This window comes from Chelonia mydas, chromosome 6 (assembly GCF_015237465.2).
Source record: "Chelonia mydas isolate rCheMyd1 chromosome 6, rCheMyd1.pri.v2, whole genome shotgun sequence".
NCBI lineage: Eukaryota > Metazoa > Chordata > Testudines > Cheloniidae > Chelonia > Chelonia mydas.
The window spans coordinates 86,582,023-86,605,242 of record NC_051246.2 but is presented as its reverse complement, the minus strand read 5'-3'; the positions used below and the strand labels follow the sequence as shown (position 1 = coordinate 86,605,242).

General features: G+C 42.9%; 1 protein-coding gene across 2 annotated transcripts; it reads left to right on the top strand.

Annotated features, from left to right (window-relative positions):
• Window positions 1–4,126: 4,126 nt before the first annotated feature.
• LOC102931853 (E2F associated phosphoprotein) lies at window positions 4,127–14,886 on the top strand. 2 transcript variants are annotated; one of them, XM_007065262.4, is made up of 6 exons: window positions 4,127–4,516; window positions 5,857–6,038; window positions 9,157–9,255; window positions 10,011–10,134; window positions 11,185–11,301; window positions 14,259–14,886. In XM_007065262.4, exons 1-6 carry the CDS (start codon window positions 4,443–4,445, stop codon window positions 14,533–14,535), a joined length of 873 nt encoding a protein of 290 aa, XP_007065324.1. In that variant the 5' UTR covers window positions 4,127–4,442; the 3' UTR covers window positions 14,536–14,886. The 2 variants fall into 2 exon arrangements, with proteins under 2 accessions (XP_007065324.1, XP_037756514.1); XM_037900586.2 differs by lacking the exon at window positions 11,185–11,301 and having other exon boundaries at window positions 4,359–4,516.
• Window positions 14,887–23,220: the final 8,334 nt, after the last annotated feature.

The window sequence follows — 23,220 nt, the reverse complement described above, 5'->3', positions numbered from 1 at the left end:
AGATTCGCATGAAGTGAGGGAGTCAATCAACACGCTATTCCACCGCTCAGACTAGGCATGTGGTGTTACGCACATCATACAGACACAAACCTGCTTTCTGCAATCCTGCCCCCAACAACTCCCGTAGCAATTCCTAAAATCAAAGCCACTTACGCAGGGGTCTCCTCTCCTGTTCGTGCTTTGCCAAGCTCCAACAGCTGTGACTGGCTAGCTTCCTCCAGGGCAGAGAAGAGCTCCTGACTGCATGCATCTCTGACCTCGGAGTCATCCTCTGCCTCTGCGTCCCAATCCTTGTTCAAGATTTCCTCCTGCCTCGGTCCACTCTTGACTGGCACGCGAGCCACTGAATTGTCCACAGTGACCCTCGCAGTGGAGGTGGGGTCGCCAGCGAGTATCCAATCCAGCTCTTTGTGGAATTGGCAGCTCCTGGGCACGGAAGTGGAGTGGCTGTTTGCCTCCCATGCCATTCCATAGCTCCTTCACTTTGACCCTGCACTGCAGTGTGTCCCGGTCATGGCCCCTTTCTGTCATGAATCATGAATTCTGGCCATAGGTGTTATAGTACCAATGGCTGGAGCGCAGCTGGGACGGGATAGCCTCCTCTTCTCCAAATGCTCATGAGGTCCAGCAGCTTGGCATTGCTGCAAGCAGAGGATCGCCTGGTGCACGGAGCAGGCATGGTCACCTGGAAAGATGCGCTGAGACCACTGCATGTGTCACTGAGCAAACAGGAAGGGGACTTTCAAAATTCCCAAGGAATTTAAGAGGTGGGGCTCATGGTCACCTGGGGGCAGGGCAGTAGAGTTCAAACCGATGACCAGAGAGGCGAAAACAGGCATTGTGCATGTGACTGGGGTCCCAGCAGGGACCAGCTGAGGTCACTCAATGAGGGTAAACTGTAAAGAATGGGGTAGAGAATCCCCATAAAGCTGGTGGATATTCCAATACTTAGATTTACCAAGCCAGCATAAAACAGCTTCTTTATTACCTTACTGGTTACTCAGAAATCCAAACAACACATGTGTCTGGAGGGAGGCCTGAGCCTGGATCATTTTAAGGGAACTAAGTCAGATATGATGATTTCATCATATAAAAGAAAAGGTTCTACCCTTCCCAAAGGCTTGGACACATTACCTCTGCGGTTAATGAATGTTTCAGATCTTACCCAAATACACACTCCAGCCAATTCTTATTAACTAAATTAAAATTTATTAAAAAAAAAAAAGAGAGAGAGAGAATGGTTAAAAGATCAATATCCATACAGCCATGAGTTGAATTCACTGAGGTTTAGATTCGTAACAGAGATGGTGAGCTTTGTAGTTGTAGAGAGTTCCTTTACAATTCACTTCACAAGTTATAGTCCAGTATCTAAATATCATATTCAGGGCATACCACCATAACTGAGACCTCAGTATTGTGACTCAAACTTCCCCCGGTGCAGCTTAAGATAATCTGAGATGACAGAATCAGGACCCAAGGATCTTTTATACAATTTCATGTCCTCTTTGACAAGTTGAGAGTTCATCCGGGAAGAAAAGGTACTTAGGATGACTTTGAAGGAGGTCCATCACCGCTACTTAGCTATAGAATTAACATAAGGCAATTTTGTTTGTTCCTCCACCATTCACAGATTATTTGCTATACTTTTCAAAGAGAGACGAATACAGAGATATCCCATGTTTACAATTCATTTAAATGCTAGGATGATCTTTTGATCTCTGAATTATCAGAATACAACATAGGGACTGTTGATTACATTGTCGACCCTGTTCATACATATGTAAATACACAAACATCTCCCCACACGTCTTTTGAGGGTTGTTTGTTTTGTAGGATGTTTAACCCTTTCTAGCCATGCGTCACAGTGGGACACCTCCAGGGGGCCAACTACAGCACTGTAATCGACTAGAGTGTCTACACTGGCACTGCAGCAATGTAGCCCCAGCCCCGAAAGCTGTACGCCTGTCGTCGGGGTGGTTTTTTTTACAATGCTGCATCTGTGCAGTTTTCGAGCACTAAGTGGCTTGGCAGTGTGTACACATTGGGAGTTGCAATGCAGAACGCTGCCTTACCGCGCAGAAACTTGCCAGTGTAGACGAGGCCTGAGTCTCTGGTTAGTGATTTGAACCATGAGTCTTTTCCCAGAGCTGTGGTTCTGTTGTGTAATTCCAGAACAACTGTACAAAAGTGTCTCTACCAAAGGTTCTCACACTGTGGTCCACAAGCTCCATTCTAAGGTGCGCGCCTGAGCGGCCACACACAAGAGAATGAAGGGCTACCTACCTAATTAGTGGAGCCGCACAGGCGTGCGTTGGTGGAATTTAGGACATACAAGGCTATGGCGGCCGGAGAAAGGTGACTTTTCCCAGCTCCAGGGCTGCGGCTGCAGGGGAGAGATGCCCCAGCTTGGGGGCTGCTGGGGTGGGGAGAGACCCCTCTTCTTCCCAGCCCCAGCTCGTGGGCTGCTGCGGCGGGGGGGGAGAGGGCACATCCATCACATTAGAAAGTTAATACTACTGATATTATTTGTAGAACAAAAAAAGTTAAGTTTTTTTTTTATATATAGCACTTTTATCCAAAGCATTTTACAACAGTTAGCTAACAGTACAAACAACATTTGGAAACATCATTAAGTGGTCAGCTGAGACCCTCAGCAATTTTCACGTGGTCTGTGGGAAAAAAAAAGTTTGACAACCACTGGTCTATACCTTATCTGCTTCATGACTTCCATTCAGTCTTGGAACTGCTGCATGTGTTGCTTTGTGGACAATTGGCAGAGCAGCAGGGATTTGGATAAATGGAGTTTTGTGTTGGAGCTCTAGACAGAAGTGAGTTAATATGCCAATAACTATATCTCCTACATGGGTTCACATTGATATATCATTTTTGGATCTCATGACAGAAGTGGTTTCAAACATGGGTAAGATGCACGGTGCAAGCCTTCCTTTACTTTGATGCAGCCATTTACACTGGGGGATTGTACAGATATGTAGCTGTACAGGTATAAATTCCTGATATAGACACGTCCTGAAAGAGGAGCTGATGCTGAAAATGCTGCTGGTATCATGCATTGGATTGTGTAGCTTCCAAGTTTGAAAATCAACATTTCCAGTGACTACTGGTGCATATAATTCTTTCCAGTTGTGTCTATAAATAATATGCTATTCATTTTAGGGATCATTTCTTTGATGTATATATTCGGAGGAGCTCATAATCTACAATCAGACTATAGGAGAAAAGGAGTACAATGCCTATACTGTTAGCAGAAAAGGACCTAGGGGTTACAGTGGACGAGAAGCTGGATATGAGTCAACAGTGTGCCCTTGTTGCCAAGAAGGCCAATGGCATTTTGGGATGTATACGTGGGGCATTGCCAGCAGATCGAGGGACGTGATCGTTCCCCTCTATTCGACATTGGTGAGGCCTCATCTGGAGTCCTGTGTCCAGTTTTGGGCCCCACACTACATGAAGGATGTCGAAAAATTGGAAAGAGTCCAGCGGAGGGCAACAAAAATGATTAGGGGACTGGAACACATGAGTTATGAGGAGAGGCTGAGGGAACTGGGATTGTTTAGTCTGCGGAAGAGAAGAATGAGCGGGGATTTGATAGCTGCTTTCAACTACCTGAAAGGGGGTTCCAAAGAGGATGGCTCTCGACTGTTCTCAGTGGTAGCAGATGACAGAACAAGGAGTAATGGTCTCAAGTTGCAGTGGGGGAGGTTTAGATTGGATATTAGGAAAAACTTTTTCACTAGGAGGGTGGTGAAATGCATTACCTAGAGAGGTGGTGGAATCTTCTTCCTAAGATATTTTTAAGGTCAGGCTTGACAAAGCCCTGGCTGGGATGATTTAGTTGGGGACTGGTCCTGCTTTGAGCAGGGGGTTGGACTAGATGATGTCCTGAGGTCCCTTCCAACCCTGATAGTCTATGATTCTATGAAAAAAGTAAATAGTTAAAACAGGACATCTAAACTTCCCAGAGTAAAAGCAGTGTTTGGTCCATCCCTGTAGTTAATCCATTCCTCCAAGAGGCGGTAGGTAGGTTGATGGAAGAATTCTGCCCCTTACCGGGGTCAGAGCGCGAAGTGTGTCACAGCGCTGAGGGATGCAGGGAGGAGGGGGATGTTGCACCGTCTTCAAGGGCAGGTTCTGGCTCGAGCTGGCGCTGGGCTCGCACCTTCACCCCGTGCACAGCACTCGGCCACGATCCGTGCGTGGCTTTCCCGTGCTGGTGCGCTTGGGCTAAAAGGCAGGCGGAGCTGGGCGGCCTCCTCGATCCGGGGATCGGGCCCCAGAAAGGAGCTCGCAGGGGCCCAGCAAGGCCAGGCCGGGGCGCAGGAGCGGAAGAGGGCGGCGGGGCAGGTTTCCGGGCGGACCGGGCTTGGGGGCCGATTTCGCTGCAGCACCGATCGGAGCGGGGCGGGGGCTGCTTGGGTGTCGCCATGAGCCGCCTGCAGGAGGACGATGATCCCTACGTGATCGAGGAGCCCAGCGACGAGGAGCCGGGGCAGAGCAGGTACCGAGCGACCCGCGGGGCTGGGGGGGGGGAGTCCCCCGCAGAGCCTGACTGGGCCTGGGGCCCCCATGACTGACGCAGGCGGAGACGCGCCCGTGGCCGGGGCAGGGCTCAGAGGTGTCACGCGGAGCCTCTGCTTCTTTACTCTCCCCTTCTAATAAAGGTCCGTAATTCGGCCAGGAAGGGTTAGAAAGGACCCCAGCACCCACACCCCCAGCGTAAAGTATTTCCGTCGATACTACCCGAAATGTGCAGACAGGCAAAGTGAGCAAGCGGCTGCATGAGAACTTCGTAGAGTCCCACCTTCATGAGCACAAAGCGTGATGTAACAAATGCTGCCTGAAGTCCCTGTTTACAGCTCTGCTGAAACAACCCGCTTAGGATGCTTTACCTTTTTCAATCTCCGATCTGATCCCTCCATCATTTCTTGCCACTATGAAAATATAAATTAATAACAAATCTTTAAAACCCTTAAAATCCTTTTGCACGACTATGAATGTCTCCATTGAAAAATGTTTAAAAGTACATGTTAGTATTAGCTGTTGAAATTATTTCTTTTAAAAATAGAATTCCGCCAAGCTTATACATATTCCTATTTCAGTTTCTAGTCCTACTTTGTTTTACTTTCAGTGTTTGATTTGGGTTATTCTGATGCCTTGTAACACCTTGTAAAATGAAATGCATAGGTTTATTGGCATTGTGATTGTACAAGTGTAAGCAGGCATACCTGGTTCATTGCAAGACTGCTACAGGAACACAAATCTTACATTCTCATAAAGACTTCTTAAAAACGGTCTCGTGCACTATTGACTCCTACATTCCCACACTGTGTCACCACACAAAAAAGTTTCTTATTACATGGTTGCTGTACACCGCCAAGAAATGAACCACAAGGAGCATATACTGGAAGAGAGGCAGGCTGTAATTTATGGTGAACGGTATACGATGTCACTCAAATGCAGTTTCCTTCTTTAAAAGAAATATAATTTTCTAGGACTTTTTTCCAGAGCTTGCTGCTTTGTTTTTTTAAAATAACAGAGTAGTTTTAAATATTTCAGTTTAAACAAAAGACTCCAGTTCTGCAGCTGACAACACATAGGTAGATTGTTGTGCTTACCCACAGACCCACTGACTTCACTGTCAATTGCAGGATTGTGGCCTTAGTATATAGGCCAAAATGGAGCAGTAATCCAACTAAAATGCTAAAATATGTCCAGTCATTCAGCAGATATGTTGTTCCAATACTTCAGAACAATTCAAAAGATATTTTTATTGCATCAGTAGAAGGGTTGATATTTTAAACTAATAATAATGGATTTTAATAATTAAATATCCTATAGCTCAGAAGATGAAGTGGATGTGCTTTTATATGGCACTCCCGATCAGAAGCGCAAACTGATAAGAGAGTGCCTTACTGGAGAAAGTGAATCTTCAAGTGAAGATGAGTTCCAAAAGGAAATGGAGGCGGAATTAAACTGCACCATGAAAACTATGGAGGGCAAGTGGAAGTCACTAGAAACAGGTAAATTATCTGTTTTAATATCTGCTCTTCTATAAAATAGTCAATTACAGGATGGCTAAATTAATGCATTGTTTTACCCTGGGGTTCGATTATGCTGATGAGTTGAGTTAATGCATTATTTGACCCTTCAGTTTGATTACGGTGTGTTGACTGATAATCATAGCCGGACATCTGTGCTAAAATGATCAGCAATTAAATAGTTCATCTAGCCATTTAAATTTAAACTATTATCAATATCCCAGTGCTCACTTAGATGAATGGGGCGTTTCACACTTTCCAGGACTTTTCTTCTCCTCTTTCATTCAGTGGCTTGTCTTCCTTGGTCCACTTCTCCTTTTTAGGGGGTCTCCAGTCCTGTTCTCAGCCTGCCCTTCCTCCATGTACATGGGGGGCTGTGGCTGTACTTCTCCCCCTGCTTCCAGTGACTCCCTGATGTTGCCAGGATTTGAATCACCCTCTCATAGAAAGAAAAGGAGTACTTGTGGCACCTTAGAGACTAACCAATTTATTTGAGCATAAGCTTTCGTGAGCTACAGCTCACTTCATCGGATGCATACTGTGGAAACTGCAGAAGACATTATATACACAGAGACCATGAAACAATACCTCCTCCCACCCCACTCTCCTGCTGGTAATAGCTTATCTAAAGTGATCACTCTCCTTCCAATGTGTATGATAATCAAGTTGGAAATGGCCTAACTTGATTATCATACACATTGGAAGGAGAGTGATCACTTTAGGTAAGCTATTACCAGCAGGAGAGTGGGGTGGGAGGAGGTATTGTTTCATGGTCTCTGTGTATATAATGTCTTCTGCAGTTTCCACAGTATGCATCCGATGAAGTGAGCTGTAGCTCACGAAAGCTCATGCTCAAATAAATTGGTTAGTCTCTAAGGTGCCACAAGTACTCCTTTTCTTTTTGCGAATACAGACTAACACGGCTGTTACTCTGAAACCTCTCATAGAAGGGACAACAGGCGGCAGATTCCCTCCATCTGCTGCAGATCCTCTTGAGAGTTGTCAGCTGCCACTTCTGACATATGGGACTTAGCCCCTATGACATGAGGCTCTAGGAAGTGGTCACATACTGGCAATAGAGAGGAAAGAAGTAAAAATAAAATACTACTTATGTTACAAAGTGAAAAAGAAATTGCTTACTACCCAGGAGCCCCCAGAGCTAGAAGAGTTTAATTGGAGAATAGAGTTACACTAAAGGGTTTTTCTAGAGTAGAGTTTGTGATTCTATTTTAACTTCAGTGAATTGATTGCTGATTAAATTGTGTTAACTAACAGAATTGCAAATGCTAATCTGGACATGCTACAAATATTTGTTCCAAGACACACACACTTGTGGTTTACCATGGCTGTCACAGAATAAATGTTTCTAGTCTTTGACTAGCATTTTAGATAACACAGCCACTTTTTAAGCTCAGTGGTGCTGGTCTAACCTTAGTGGCTTTGAGCAATCTTCACAGCTGCTTTTGTAGGCTTTAAAGTTTGCTTTCTCTCTGAGCACTTGTAATGTTCAGAAGACTTCTTACGTGAAAATCAAGTGCTTTTTAAGGCATCTTAAGCAGCTACAAGGATTCTCTTCTCAGAAGGAAAGGAATAGTGTTTGATGTGTTGAACTTGGTAAACCTGAGTCCCCAGGTGTGCCACAATTCTAAAGTGTTGGTATTGGATAAAGTCTCATTATATAGCAAACAACGTTCAGTACCATTTTGTGCTTTATAAGGGAAATTTGTACTGGTAGGAGGAGTATATTTGAGTGTAATAAATTAGGGTGAATAACATACACTTCAAACAGTAGCTATTTGAGAAAATAATGACATCAGATATGCATCCGATGAAGTGAGCTGTAGCTCACGAGAGCTTATGCTCAAATAAATTGGTTAGTCTCTAAGGTGCCACAAGTACTCCTTTTCTTTTTGCGAATACAGACTAACACGGCTGTTACTCTGAAACCTGACATCAGATTGAAATTAGTTAAAATCAAAATGTGTTAACAGGCAAAAAACAGATTTTAAACCTTAGCCCCTTGACAGAACAGTGATAAAAAATATTTCAAAAGCTAGTCTATGAACTGGGAGTATAATTACCTCTCTCACAGCAGGACTAAAAGCTGCATCTGAATAGCCAAAGCTGTCCATCTCCAGCATGCTTCCCTCAGATATATTTCTGTTCTTTGATTCAGAGTGACAATGGCCAGGGGGATTAGTTTCTTACTGTTCAGGAGGGCATGTGTTTCTTTGTTCCTGTTACAAAATGCATAGTGAGGCATTCTTAATTACCCTCCCAAGTCACCTATTAAAAGGTCCATTTTTAAACAGGATCTTTGATTTGCAGACATTTCAGCAAGGTAAATCTTGTTTTTCCAGTTAACTGGACAGACCTGAACCTGTGCATAGTTTCCAGTTAATTATCTTTTGTATTACCAAAGAGGCCATGTAACACTTTCCTGGGTAGAGTTCCATAATTTGGAAATGATAGCTCACCCTGGACTATACTCTGACCATCCTTTTGAGCTGATATTATGTCCATTAGTTGCTTTATGATTGGTATATCTGTGCCTAGAGAAGATGATGTAGATGCATTTTATAAATTAGGCCCCAATCCTGCAAAGACTTCAGCGTGTGTAATTTTATGCAGTGTGAAGAGTCACATCAAAGCCAGTGCATGGAGCACAGTATGGTCACTTTAATATTTAGGAGATTTAATAGCATTTACATAACACTTTATTTTCGAGATAAAGTTAGACACATCAGCTAGCGGGTTACTGGTGTACACTGATATGTCTCAGTTTAGACCGGTTCTCAATTAATGTGTGTAAATTCACCTCTAAATAAAGTGTTATATAAGTGCTATTAAATCTCCTAAACATTAAACTAACCATATCATCATCCATGCATTGATTTCAGTGGGACTACTCACAGGGTAAAATTACACATGTGCATAAGAATGGGATCCCAATTACGTTTACAAACAGTTACAGGGAATGTACCTTTGGTGATCCCTCTTCCTGAATTCATTCTTGGAGATAGCTGTCATGAGCCCAATATACAGAAACAGACTAATTCTGGTGCTTTCTTATTTTGTTTGGTTTTAATTTCATAAATAGGTACTTCCTCGAGTACTGGACAAGCTGGAACAGTCACCACTACAAAATACTATGACGACATTTATTTTGACTCTGATTCGGAGGATGAAGATAAAGTAGGTAAATGACTGAGGAAAGAGGTGGCCACCTCTGCAGCAATATACCCTGCTCCAGACCTTGAAGAGTCCTCTCTAGAGTCAGGGACTGTGGCTGGAGAGGGTCTTGAGGGCAGGTGGTTAGGTTGGGGGCACATATGTCATCTCACACCATCATCAAAACTCTGAAAAAAAGTGATAATTTATATAGCCTTGTGCTGCATTAATCTTTCTATGGCAGTGTTCTGCAGAAGGGAGCAATCCAAGGCTTTGTTTTAATAGGGATTTTTTGTGATTGTAGCACAGCAAAAATGAAGTAGAAACTGTTGCTTTGGTAAATTAGTTAAATAGATCAGTGGTTCTCAGTCAGGGGTCCCAGGCCCCCTGCGGGGCCACGAGCAGGTTTCAGGGGGTCCACCAAAATAGACCAGAGAGGGGCCGGCATTAGACTCACTGGGGCCCAGGGCAGAAAGCCAAATCCTGAGCCCCGCTACCTAGGGCTGAAGCCGAAGCCCGAGCAACTTAGCTTCGCGGGGGGGCCCCCTGTGGTATGGGGCCCTGGGCAACTGCCCTGCATGCTATCCCTAATGCCGGAGGCTTTTCATTTATTGGATTTGCAGAAAAAAAGTTGTTGTGGCACAAGTGGGCCGTGGAATTTTTATAGCATGTTGGGGGGCGGGGGGCTCAGAAAAGGATCCCTGAAATAGATAATAGTTCTGTGTTTAATGGATCGTATTATTTGGGAGGTAGACTTCAACTATGTTCGCACAAATCTCCCAGGTACACAGGCGGCCAGGAAAAAAAGAAGACATCAGCAACGCCGGATTCCTACTAATGATGAGCTACTCTATGATCCAGAAGAAGATGATCGAGACCAAGAATGGGTGGACTCACAGAGACGAGGGTAAGCAGCTGTAAACGTTTTAACCCTTGAAAATATTGTTGAATATGCCGAGTAACTTAAGACTGTGCTGTAAAGGCAGTATGTCTAAAAGTTATTTTGTTGATTCAGAGCTTCATTTGAAGTATATGAAATAAAAAATCTTGTTTTAATATCCACATTTGCAGGTTTCATTTACAGGTCCCTTTTTGTGATGCTCTGAACCTGTAGGTACTCACCTGGGGCCAAATCCTACTCCACATGAACTTCCCACTGACTTTAATGGGAGTTCTAGTAGGATTTGACTCTGCAAATTCCACCAGAGAAAGTAATGATTATAAGTGTTTCTTTGTTACCACCCCATTTGCTGTGTGTTTCTATTCTTTTTACAAAAATTAAAAAAAGCCTGACCCTGCAAGTCACCCATGTGTAGAACTCCCATTGAAGTCAAAGGGCATTCCACATACAGTGATCTTGCAGGATTAGGTGACATCTAATATTTTTTTTATGTCCTGGCATATTTTGATCACTAGATTATGTAGCTATAAGTCACTGTTTAGGTAAAATTAATGTGAATGCATTTTTGTTTTTGACAGGCTTGGAATTTAGTGAGGCAGAAAAAGTGTGTTTGGATAAAATGGATAGAGCCTGGAGATTCTTTTCTGTGGGATTTTGGGGGTGTGTATGAAGTAAAAAACCTCTGGACTGCAGGAAAACTAGATTCTGCAACTTAACAAGAACTGATGAAAGCAGAATTAAATGGCTGGTGGTGATTACACCTAGAAAAAATGCACCCAACTTCACGCAGAGCAAAGGCTCATCATACAAAAATCCACACTCTGTTAAGATTCAAATTCCAGAGCAAATTAAAAACCCATTCATACCAATAAAATATAAAAATGAGGGTTTCCAGGGATTTGAATCTGTGGATTTTGTACTGGGAGAGCAGGGTTCCAGGAGGTATCAAACATTTGCTGTGGGGGTTTTTTGGTTGTAAATACAGCTTTAAGGTTCAGTCTACATGCCTAATCCATAGGGATGGATATTTTCACCTCTTTGTTTACCCCTTGGTAGGTACCAAAATATAAGAAGAACTCAGCAGCAGCAGTTCAAACCTCCAGCCATTCCAAACAGTGATGCTGTTTTGAACTGCCCTGCTTGCATGACTACATTGTGCTTTGACTGTCAGAGGTAATTACTGAACCGTAAACATGAAGTGATCATTCTGTAATGTCTTATTTTCAGTTGCAGTGAAATATGTAATTTACACTTATTAGTTTTAAACAGCAGATGTGTCATTATGGAAGTAAAGGTGTGGATTCAACACATGCATGCAATTATATTTCACCTTAGTTCAGCAGTAGCAAATCTAGGATTTTTCTGTAGAGAGATCAGGGTGGGACAAGTATGGAAATAAGCAATATGTAGAAGTGTTTTGCAGATTCATTGAATATTTATGAGACAGTGATTTGCACTATATCTAATGCTTTTCAGAAGCGTTAATCTTAAAGATCCTGTCTATTTTGCAAACCAGTCAGTCAGCTGTATTTTCAGTCAGTTTGTTAGAGGCTTGGATCAACCTCCTAATGAAACTCAGTCTTTGTGGTACGTTGATAGTTTTTCAGCTAGCAAGAGTTTGAGTATGGGGGGAGGAAGTGGTAGTCACAGGCAGATTAGTAAAAAAAAAAAAAAAAAAATTGAGGTGGCAAAATTTGCAGATGATACAAAACTACTCAAGATAGTTAAGTCCCAGGCAGACTGCGAAAAGCTACAAAAGGATCTCACAAAACTGGGTGACTGGGCAACAAAATGGCAGGTGAAATTTAATGTTGATAAATGCAAAGTAATGCACATTGGAAAACATAATCCTAACTATACATATACAATGATGGGGTCTAAATTAGCTGTTACCGCTCAAGAAAGAGATCTTGGAGTCATTGTGGCTAGTTCTCTGAAATCATCCACTGAATGTGCAGCGGCAGTCAAAAAAGCGAACAGAATGTTGGGAATCATCAAGAAAGGGAGAGATAATCAGACAGAAAATATCATATTGCCTCTGTATAAATCCATGTTACGCCCACACCTTGAATACTGTGTGCAGATGTGGTTGCCCCATCTCAGAAAAGATATATTAGAATTGGAAAAGGTTCAGAAAAGGGCAACAAAAATGATTAGAGGTATAGAACAGCTTCCGTACGAGGAGAGATTAATAAGACTGGGACCTTTCAGCTTGGAAAAGAGGCGACTAAGGGGGGGATATGATGGAGGTCTATAAAATCATGAGTGGTATAGAGAAAGTAAATAGGGAAGTGTTATTTACTCCTTCCCATAATACAAGAACACGGAGCCACCAAATAAAATTAATAGGTAGCAGGTTTAAAACAAATACAAGGAAGTATTTTTTCACACAATGCACTGTCAACCTCTGGAACTCCTTGCCAGAGGGTATTGTGAAGGCCAGTACTATAACGGGGTTCAAAAGGGAGCTAGATAGATTCATGGAAGATAGGTCCATCAATGGCTATTAGCCAAGATGGGCAGAAATGGTGTCCCTAGCCTCTGTTTGCCAGAAGCTGGGATTGGGTGACAGGGCATGGATCACTTGATTACCTGTCTGTTTTTTCCTTTTGGGGCACCTGCCATTGGCCACTGTCAAGAGGACGGGATCCTGGGCTTGATGGACCTTTGGTCTGACCCAGTATGGCCGTTCCTATGTTCTTAAATATCCCTAGCAATATGTTGACATTATGAAAGAATATTGGGTCACAGTGAACTAGTATTCTGGAGTGTATACAGGACATTGAGATGAGGGTACTGTGTTCATGTATAGTAGTAAATGTTTGACTGAGTTGCAGGAAAATGCCTCTGCTGTTGCCCAAAACAATTTGCTGGAGCGTTCAAATGATTTTAACTCAGTGTGGACTTCACTATCCTAAGCATTATAATGATCCTTGGTGCCTAGTCTTATGTTCTTGACACTAAGAATTAATGTTCTTAATATTGTAACTGAGTTGGTGGCCACCTTGTCCCAGATTTTGAACAGAGAAATCTTAACAAAAACACATTATCTTATCTGTTTGAGATGGCGGGGGAAATTAACACCTTTCTCTCTGAACCCTTGGCTGCCATCTGCTACACTTTTTGTACTTCTCATTTGGTCTTGTTTAGCCTTCTGGGCTCTGTGCTGCATACAAAAGTTCCACACTCTTCTTGAGATGTAGATTTTAGAGACTGTATAATGATGCTAACAAAGGTCCAGTCCTGCGAAGTGTTGAGCTCTCTTATCTGTTTACCTTAATGGTAGTTGCCTCGTGTTTCAGGCTTTGAAAGGACAGCTTGGCAAAAATGGAGGAAGTCTCTGTTCATATTGAGAAGGTCTTTGAAAGCCAAAACTGAATGAGAGAAGCTTGGTATATCTGGGTCAGGTTCATGGTTGAATAACAGATGCAAGGATTTGGGATCATCTTAGCAGGGAAGAGTTGGGAACATACAGCATGGAGATGAGTTGAGGAACAGTAAAACAGAATTTTATTAGGATGGAAACAGGCAAACTACAAAAAACATATATATAGTCACCCCTTCCTTGAAAGCTGTCCTGAAGGTTGGATCTGAATTGATCTTTCTAGGGTAAATATATTGGCTCAAAAATTTAACAATTTAAGATACTAAATTTAAATTGGCATGAGATTTGTGGTTCATAAACATTTTTTCTGAAAAACAAAATTAGTTTTGGACTGATCTGAATCATGAGAAATGACAGGCTTAAAATGATTTTGAATATTTCATGTGGTGGGGAGGGGCAAAGAATGGTTAAATTCTGGCTTCTAATCTTTGTCCCATTTTTAGCCATAAATCACCATTCATGATTCCATAGTAATATAGCTATGTAGTTCAGGGATGCTTATCAAAATAAGCATCTATTTATTTTTAAACAGCTTAACTTCAAAACTAAAGAAATGCTACATTTTCCTGGCTTTTGTACTTGTGATTTTTTATTTTGTTTATAAGACTTCACTTTTGACTGGCTGCTAGTCCTTTGACTTGGTGTTTCTGGTCTTCAATCCCACCTTCAGTAGTGTTAACCAATTTTGTGGAAGCAGAATTCTATCAGAGAATATGACCATTGCATTTTCTTCTCTTCTTCCTAGACATGAATCCTACAAAACACAGTACAGAGCAATGTTTGTGATGAACTGCTCAGTTAACAAAGAAGAGGTTCTAAAATACAAAGGCCCAGTGAACAAGAAGATAAAGAAAGGACATAAGAAAATGAAACACAGCAACGAGATCACCACTGTGCAAGCAAATCAGGAAGAGGAGGAAGTATATCATCCAGTCAAATGTACCGAATGTTCAACTGAAGTTGCAGTCTTGGATAAAGATGAAGTTTTCCACTTCTTCAATGTTCTGGCAAGCCACTGTTAATGTGGAAAAACAGCTGTGCTGTTTAAGACTGTATGAAGTCTCAAAAATGTGGACAATATTTTATCCTTTTCAAATGATACAAAACGTGTTTTTGTTTGTTTTTTTTAAAAAAAAGTCTTAAACTGTCATTGAAAGAATCTTTGTAAAACTTCATGGAAGAGATACAGTTAACTGATCACATTTGGGAGCAATATTCTGTCAGGCCCTCAGATAATGATAAAAGCATAGAGAGTTTAAATTCATGTACATATTATGCAATATTTTTGTGTATTAGAACCATTGCTCATGTACATATGTAGTATGTTGACATGTGTTAAACTGTTGCTTAGAATAAAAATACTGTAAACTAGAGATCTTCTCCATACTTGGGTTGAGTGATTTTTTTAGGGTGCTGATAGACTGTATCAGTATTTCTGAATCTGTGTGGTGGTTGCTTGGGGTGGCAGATTAGTATGGTTTTGGTTGAGGTGCATATTTGACAGAGGAGAGGATTGTGTTGATGTATTTGGATACTGACCCCACTAAAGTGTCTAAATATGGATGTTTTTATTTATGCACATTGGAAGGTTTTGTATTCTTCTTTGTTTTGTTCCCTGCACATCTCATTTAAGCAAAAATATTTAAACTTGGAGTTTAAAAAATCCCTGAGCTTTAATTATGGAGTGTAGGTAAGTAAGAGAGGCTTTTTTGTGTTTTCTTTTACATTTTTTCCCATTTGTGGTGGCTGATGGACATGTCTTAAGAAAAAGATATGTATACAATCTATTCTGTTGTCATGGAAATAGCTTTTTTTATTTTTCCTCTTTGTTTAGTAGACTGACAGTTTTTTTTGTTTTTTTTTTTTATGGAAGCAATGAATGGCTTTTCTTATCTGGTAGTTTGGACTTTTTGTCAACCAGAATACAAAGTCACTGTCAAGTTAATGGTTGATCCATTAATCTACTTGACAAAGCATACTCCCAGAAGCTAACCTCTTGGTTTTTACTACCTAAGAGCACTTTTTCTGTTGCTGTGTTTCTCAGTATTTCTCAGACTTTTCAGACTGGTGACTTCTTATTCAAAGTAAAATATTGTCATTACCACCTTACTTTTTACTCTCACTTTTATAAGTAAACATATCAGTTATAAGCCTATAGTATATGTATTTTGAGAAGTTGACAGAGAATGCTTGACTTTGAAGGGTAAAGGTGGATAGGGAGTGAGATTTTCTTTGCATAACTAACAACATTTTCAGTGCCTCAACCTCCCAGATTGCCTTTTCTGATTCCCCTGGGGCCCACAACCCACTGGTTGAGAAACACTGGTATAGCTATCCAATGCTTCATCAAATCAAATAAGCAAACCTAGTAACCAAATGAGTAATCTGGAATTTTGTATTGGAGCATGCTGGCCCTTTTAAGAATGGGTTCCGTGAGCCCAGCTGGTGTTGAGGATTTGCCCTCTGAGGCAGAGGAACTCTAGGAAATGTAGTTCCAGAGAGAAATCATGTCTCTGCTGGGACTACATAAGGTGAGCCTGGGGCTGAGTTTGAAGCAGGCTGGGATGGAAGTAAGACCTAGTTTGGTCTTTCCACAGTGACAGACATAAAGTTGGGAAACAGCTACAAGGGTGGTGGCAGTGGAGTGGAGCCAGGTGCAGCCTAAGAGCAGGACAAGATGTAGAAAGAGCCAGAGAAGGGGTGCTGTGAGAAGGAAGACACACAGGCATGAGCAGAGTGGCATGGGGGTGTGACACCTGCATTTGGCTAGGGGCTGAGTCCCAGGATTTCCTTCCACCCTCACTAGAAGTCCCCCTTCCTTAGCCCTGCTCCAATAGGGCAAAGGAATTGTTGAGCCCAGGAAAGGGCTAACAAACTACAGAGCCTGAGGAGGGGCAAAATGGACTACTTCAACACAGAAAGGTCATCAAAGTCTGTGTTGTATTTTCACACTGCCTCAGCTACTGTGTAGCCTTGGGAGGGAGCCCTGCATAATTAGGAGTGAAGAGCTAGCTATTGAGTGCAGGGAGGACTGAAAGATTGTGTTTCTGGTGGATTTTGGACTTTTGACCACTGGGTCAAAAGCATCATGGCAGCCTACGAGGCTGGACTAGTAGGGAAACTGAGGTGCAGATGTATGACTGACACTTGAAAGGTAAGCCACTCCCCTACAGAGTTCTTTTGGATCCTTTGCTGATTTTTTTGACAACCAAGTACCAGCACAGTGGCAGTGACCAAGAGTATTATCTATGCTTGTCCAGAAGGTTGCTGCCATTTCTTCTGGATGTGGATCTTGCCACAGTGACCCATAGCTTTGTCATTTTGGGATTACGGCAATGTGCTTGCACAGAATTAAACTGCTAAACTAAGAGCAGTGTTGTAACCATGCTGGTCCTAGGATATTTGAGAGGAGCAAGGTGCATGAGATAATATATTTTATTGGGCCAACTCCTGTTGGTGAGAGAGACAAGATTTTGAGCTTACACAGAACTTGAAAGCTTCTCTCTCACCAACTGAAGTTGGTCCAATAAAAGGTATTACCTCACCCATCTTGCCTCTCTAAACTAAGAGCACTCATACTTCAGCTGGTACAGAAGGCAACATTGCTGGAAGTAATATAAGGTGCTGGTTTTAATCTATAAAATCCTTAATTGGGTTGGGTCTGGTTACCTCAGGTTTTCTCTGTCCCCCTTTGTAATACCGTGCCAGCTGAGATCATCTGAGGCACTCAAGCTCTCAGTTCCTTGGTTAATCATAAAGGGGCTCAGTCAGGCCATTTTCAGAGAGGTGTCATTGACTGTAGAACTTCCTTTCCCCATTAATTCAACAGAGACTTCAGCTCAATGCAAGGCTCATCTGTTCTAAACTTTTTCTGGGGTGGGGGAATGGATGTGGTGGTGGAAGAATTCTTAGTCACCCAAATCCCTCCTGATGGAGTATATGTATTTTGGGACATTAGGGCCTGTGTGCAAAGAAGCACATCTTCAGAGTTTGAATTATGTAAAACACAATCTAAAGGAAGGGAAATTCCATGTCAGGAGTGTAAATACATTGACAAATGGCAATCAAAAGCTGGAAATAACTTTACAGCTATATTCAAAAGTCCAGCTGAATTTGAGCACACAGACTGGCTAGAGTGACATAGGGAACCTTTTAAAGTAACTAGCTAAAATATAGGCAAAGAGTCCTGTGGCACCTTACAGACTAAGAGATGTATTGGAGCATGAGCTTTTGTGAGTGAATACCCACTTCGTTGGATGCATGTGACGATCCAGACGATTACAGATCCAGACTAACATGGCTACCCCTCTGAAGCTAGCTAAAATATAGTGCACAGTGTTGTGTTGTTGCATTATCTTCATAATATTAAAATATCAAATGGTGTTCCACATCAAATTGTACTGTGTATGTCACAACTGCAGCTGCTGCTATTAAAAACAAAAAAACAAATCCCATGGTTTGGCTTGACATTGTGCATAGAGATATCTCTATACTGTATCTGAAGCTATTCATACAGACTATGAAATTAATTTTTGTGTACTATTGACTAACTGACTTTATTTTGTAAGTAAATTTAACATTTATAAAAAAAATTCATTCAACCTTAGGGGAATATAATTTAACACAAGTTTCAGTAATAGTCACCCTTTTATCCTATGAATTTTAAGGAAACTACTCGCAGCTGATGATGGTGGAAATATGAACCAACAATTTTTGTAGCCTCTATTTACTGGACTGCAAAGATGTGTATTATTGCAAGCTTTTTGTGAAATGCAGACAGCAGCAATCATTTGGCAATTTCCAGTAAAATTCATCACTTTCTAGCAGTTTCTGGAAGTGTTAGAAATCTACTTTGCTAAATAGCAACAGTGATTGATTTATAATAGCAGAATTCCAGCTGGAAAAGAATTGACAGTTTGAGTCTCAGAGGGAAGAGAAAATCTTGTTGGCAGAAAGAACAGGAGTACTTGTGGCACCTTAGAGACTAACAAATTTATTTGAGCATAAGCTTTCGTGTTGGCAGAGGAGCAGTTGAAGGTCTTAAGCAGAACTTCTTGCCTCCCCACTCCCAGCCAGGGGCAACAGCGTGGGGCTTCTCACCTCCGTGCTCCCAGCCAGGAGTCACCAGGGGCTTCTTTGCTCTGGCTGAGAGATCCATGCCCAGAATCTGCACAGGTGGTGGGTATAATAGGCCAGGGGAGACTCTGCTCTATAATAGCCGTGGCTACCAGACCCCCAGTTGTGGGGTTTGACAGTGAAGTTTTTGCTTTATTATGCCCCACGCAGGTTCTGGGATGGCTGAGGAGGTACATACCTGCCTCCTCAGATGCCCCAGAACCTGCATGGGGCATATCAAAAGAGTCTTCTTACAGATGCTTTTCCCCTGCGGGGGTTGGGTATGGGGAGGGGAGGCATAGCTTCAGCCAGCCCAGGGCTCCTCCAGCCACGGGGGGCGGAGGGAAGGCTTGGGGGCTTCAGCCAGCCCGGGGTCCTCTGGGCTCTGACCAGCTTGGGGCTTCTCTGGGTGAGGGGCTTTGGTCGACCCAGGGCTCCTCCAGCAGAGGGGGGTGTTTCTTTGGGCAAGGAGTCTTGGGGCTCTGGCTATGGGGGGGGAGGGAAGGGGTCTTGGGGCTCCAGCTATAGCAGGGCATGGGCAGAAGGGGCAGAGCTGGGGGGCTGGCTTCCCCAAAGGGGGACTCCACCTGCCACCCATGGGAGTCCGGCTGGCTGCTCTGCTCCCGGTGGGGAGCCAGGACCTCAGGGGTAGCAGGGCTCCCAGTTGGGAGTGGGGAGCCCGGGAGGCAGCCCAAGCCAGGAACCTGGGTGTTAGCCCGGCTTGGAGCAGAGACCCAGCAGCAGCCTGGCTGGGGAGCTGGGAGTCGGCTTTTCTGTCAATTTCATGGCTCCAGCAGCATATGCCCTAGGTGTCTCATCGAGGTGGTTTTATTATATCGGCACAGCAGGGAAGTTACGTTGGTGGCAGGAGCATTTCAGTGTGTACACCTCAACTGTTTTGTAGATGAAAGCTGACTTTTGTCGACAAAACAGTGTGATGTAGACAAGGCCTAAAATAGGGCTGTCTACCAGAGACATCACATGTACAAGATAGGCTAGGTATAGTTAACACTGGCCACATTTACTGTAGAATTGGAATTCTGCAAGGCAGCAATGGTATGTGCCTACTTAGGTGTCTTGTGTATAAAAGGCCAATGTAATAACTAAGTGGTTGCTACACAAGGCAATCAAGCAGGCCTAGTGCTGATGCCAATCTGTCTGGCAGCGTCACCCAGAAACACAGGACATGTTTGGAATACAGATATACCATACCTATCTATGTCATAATACAAAGATGAAACAAAATTATCACACTTGGCTGATTATAACATTTTCGCAGATACCTCACACGTCATATCTGGTTAGATTCCTTCCAGTTTTATAATATTGGCATTAACAATATCATAAAGTGTCCCACATAGTCGATACAGCAACACACAAGTGACCCCTAATCTTGTTATTATGTAATATCTTCAAAATGAAAGGTCCCAGTCCCTTTCAGACCACTAATTAAGTGTGATTGCCCTTCTACTCTAATGCCCTCAACTTCCAGATCAGTAACTCTTGCTCCAGGTTAGGTCAGGTCAGGCATCTTTGTATCAACATACCTCTGGGTCTGTGTCTGCCCATTCTGAAAGGTCTAACAGGTTTTCAGGGCTGTTGTCTGTGGAGCTTACTTAAGTCAAAATACAATATTGACATTTAGTAGGTTGACGTAGCACATACGCTATCAGTATTAGCTGTTGGGCCTGCCTATGGAGAGACCTCTAAGGCCTTTCAAGGCCGTGTGCTATGAGTTTGTGTTTGGAACAGAGGAAGTACCAGAAACATGGCAAAAGGACTATAAAGGGCAGCTGCATCATCTCCATTTTGTCTTCAGTCCTGAGTTTAACTTCAGTGTTACCTACCAGTCTTGGGAGTATCTGCTCTCTGTTTTGCAGCCTGCCCTGACCTTGTCATTTCTAGTGAGGGCTGCCCTAGGCACCACCGAGTCACAACTTGGGAAGAGTGAAGCTAGTCCAAAGAGTCCAGAGTCAGTACTACTGGCCTAGTTGGTGCAGGTCTGTTAAAGAATAGGTGAAGTGCTATGCCCGCAGGGTCCATAAAATGGCTAGTGCTACACCCCAAGCAATATGTTTTCCATTTTTGGGATCTATCCTCAAGAGACAGTGACTATAGGGATCCTGGTATCTTGGAGGATCAGCCGTATGTGTTTGTAATAGCTGATTACTTCTTTCCCTTTGGCAGGATAGCCTATAGAACTAGTGTATGGTTATCCGTAGTGTACATGCCATATATGAAGTTCAGGTATGAGCTCATCTGCTAAAATTATTGGATGGGGCAGCTGTTACTGAAGGGTATACTAATCCCTAAGTATGTAACCCAGGTGGCAGGTGTTCTCAGTAATGTCAAACAGACAGCGAAACATCACTGGGGTAAGGCCACTACCAGAAGGAACACACACTGACTTAAAAATATGTCTGCTCAAGTGTATCAGGAGTGTTAACTGGTTTAGTTTAGCAATCACAAAAGGAAAAGGAGCTTGAGTGTAACTAAGTTGTTACAGGAAGTACAAAAGTCCACATGGGGTGGGTCAGCTGGATGTCAGAATTCATCAGTGTACTGGCTTCTAGCCTGGTAGAAGTTGCTTTGCTCTGCATTACAGCAGGGTATATCCCTACCTATGTTCTGACTGAGCCAAAACTCTGGCCAATGCACCACAACCAAACCAGGCCAATGACTGGGCGTATCCTGGTCATCATGAGGGCTGAGCCAGTGGACAGTAAAGCATCCGATGAAAGTGAGCTGTAGCTCAAGAAAGCTTATGCTCATATAAATTTGTTAGTCTCTAAGGTGCCACAAGTACTCCTTTTCTTTTTGCGAATACAGACTAATACGGCTGCTACTCTGAAACCTGGACAGTAAAGGGGACCAAGCAAGGAACAGCACTGGCATGTGCTGCCGCGTGACAAGCCAGTAAATCTTATTGGAGGGAATTGCATCAGACCATGAGGCAGAACCTCTGAGAGTAACCCAACCTTTGGAACTTGATCCAAAAGGTGAGGGTGAACCCACTGAGCAGGCAGAAGATCCAATATGTGAGGAGGAGCCTTCTAGTCTGAGTTGAAATTAACATATGGGTGAGGAAGAAAGTGAACCCAGAGCTAAGAGGGGATAATGGAGACCACAAAGAGAGCACAGAGTTTTTTCTTGGTACTAACGCTTTCATGTGGACTAATGATGGAAGGGAGGATGCTTGTTTTTCACAGAAAGGCTCATGTGATGAATCGGCTGAGCAGTCATAGGTCAGCAGAGGGCAGTGTGTGATAAGTCTGCCAGGAAGTGAATCTGCTGCTCTTCGCTCTCCTGATTAGAAGAGGGATGGGTTGATGGGTCGGTAGGAAAGAGAAGGTTCTGGCACAGTGGGGTGGTGGACTGATGAAGAAATGAGGTAGGGGACTCCGGGAGGAGTGTTGACAAAGTGGAGTTGACAATTGGATGCAGTTGACAGAGTGCTCATTAGGACACATGGTGTGAGGGCCTTAGGACTTAGCAAATGAATCACCTTAAAAAGCTTGTCTGAGTTGTGGTGCACTGTAGTGCTACCAAGGACTGTAACAGAACAAAGGCTGGTACCACAACATTCCAGGAAATCCACTGGGGATAGGAAAGGGCGCAACTGTTACTACTGTCCAGATAACTTCACTGGTCCTTCAGCTCTGACTGTATAAAGAGGGAGCTGTGATAGATGGGGAAATTTCCTGCAGGATCCTTGGAAAACTTTATTGAATTAAATTTAACTATCTTTGGAGTCCATTGTATTAAATGAATGGTTTATGTATTATTGTGGGCTAGAATTGTATGTAACCTCTTTTTAGGGGGAGATGTGAGATGAACACAGGGAAGTGTTGTGACTTCAGAGGACTGTATGGAGAACATAAGAATGGCCATAGCGGGTTAGACCAATGGTCCATCTAGCCTGCTATATTATCTTCTCACAGTGGCCAGTGCCAGATGCTTCAGAGGAAGCAAACAGAACAGGACAATTTATCGAGTGATGCACCCTGTGGTTCATTGCTAGCTTCTAGCAGTCACAGGCTTAAGGACAGAGGCCCCAGAGCATGGGGTTCTGTCTCTGACCATCTTGGCTAATAGCCATTGATGGACCGATCTTCCATGAACTTATCTAATATTTAACTGAACCATGTGCCAGATAAGAATGGACTTTTGGGACAAACACAGTCAAGTGGTTTCCCTGGGGAATCTCTAGGGGGAGGTGAATGTAAATTTCTCATCTCTGATCATGCAAAATCCCAGCCTTTTGAAGCTACGCCCTGAAGATCAGTGTCTGCTGATTACTTGATAACCAAATATGTAGCATACAAAAAGGAAATGAAATTAAAATATTGCAATTAGAAGTATAAACAATTCAATAGAAAAATCAACATTTATGTATGAAACAAATGAAGTAATAGAAGAGTCAAGTGTGAATTTCAGTGTTTGCAGGGTGAGGAATTACTTACAAAAATAGGAATTTTTAATAAGTTTTCAATTACAAAGGGAGTGGGGAATCATGATACTGGAAGTCCAAAACAGTATTGAATGTTATAGGCATGTACAACTGTTTCAAATATATGGATTCTTTGGGAGAG

Bases quoted from the DNA above. Each gene is read 5' to 3' on its own strand.
- LOC102931853 (XM_007065262.4), top strand. From the start codon at position 4,443: ATGAGCCGCCTGCAGGAGGACGATGATCCCTACGTGATCGAGGAGCCC. The intron at 4,517-5,856 runs GTACCGAGCGAC...AATATCCTATAG, and splicing joins GAGGAGCCGGGGCAGAGCAG to CTCAGAAGATGAAGTGGATG. The intron at 10,135-11,184 runs GTAAGCAGCTGT...ACCCCTTGGTAG, and splicing joins GTGGACTCACAGAGACGAGG to GTACCAAAATATAAGAAGAA.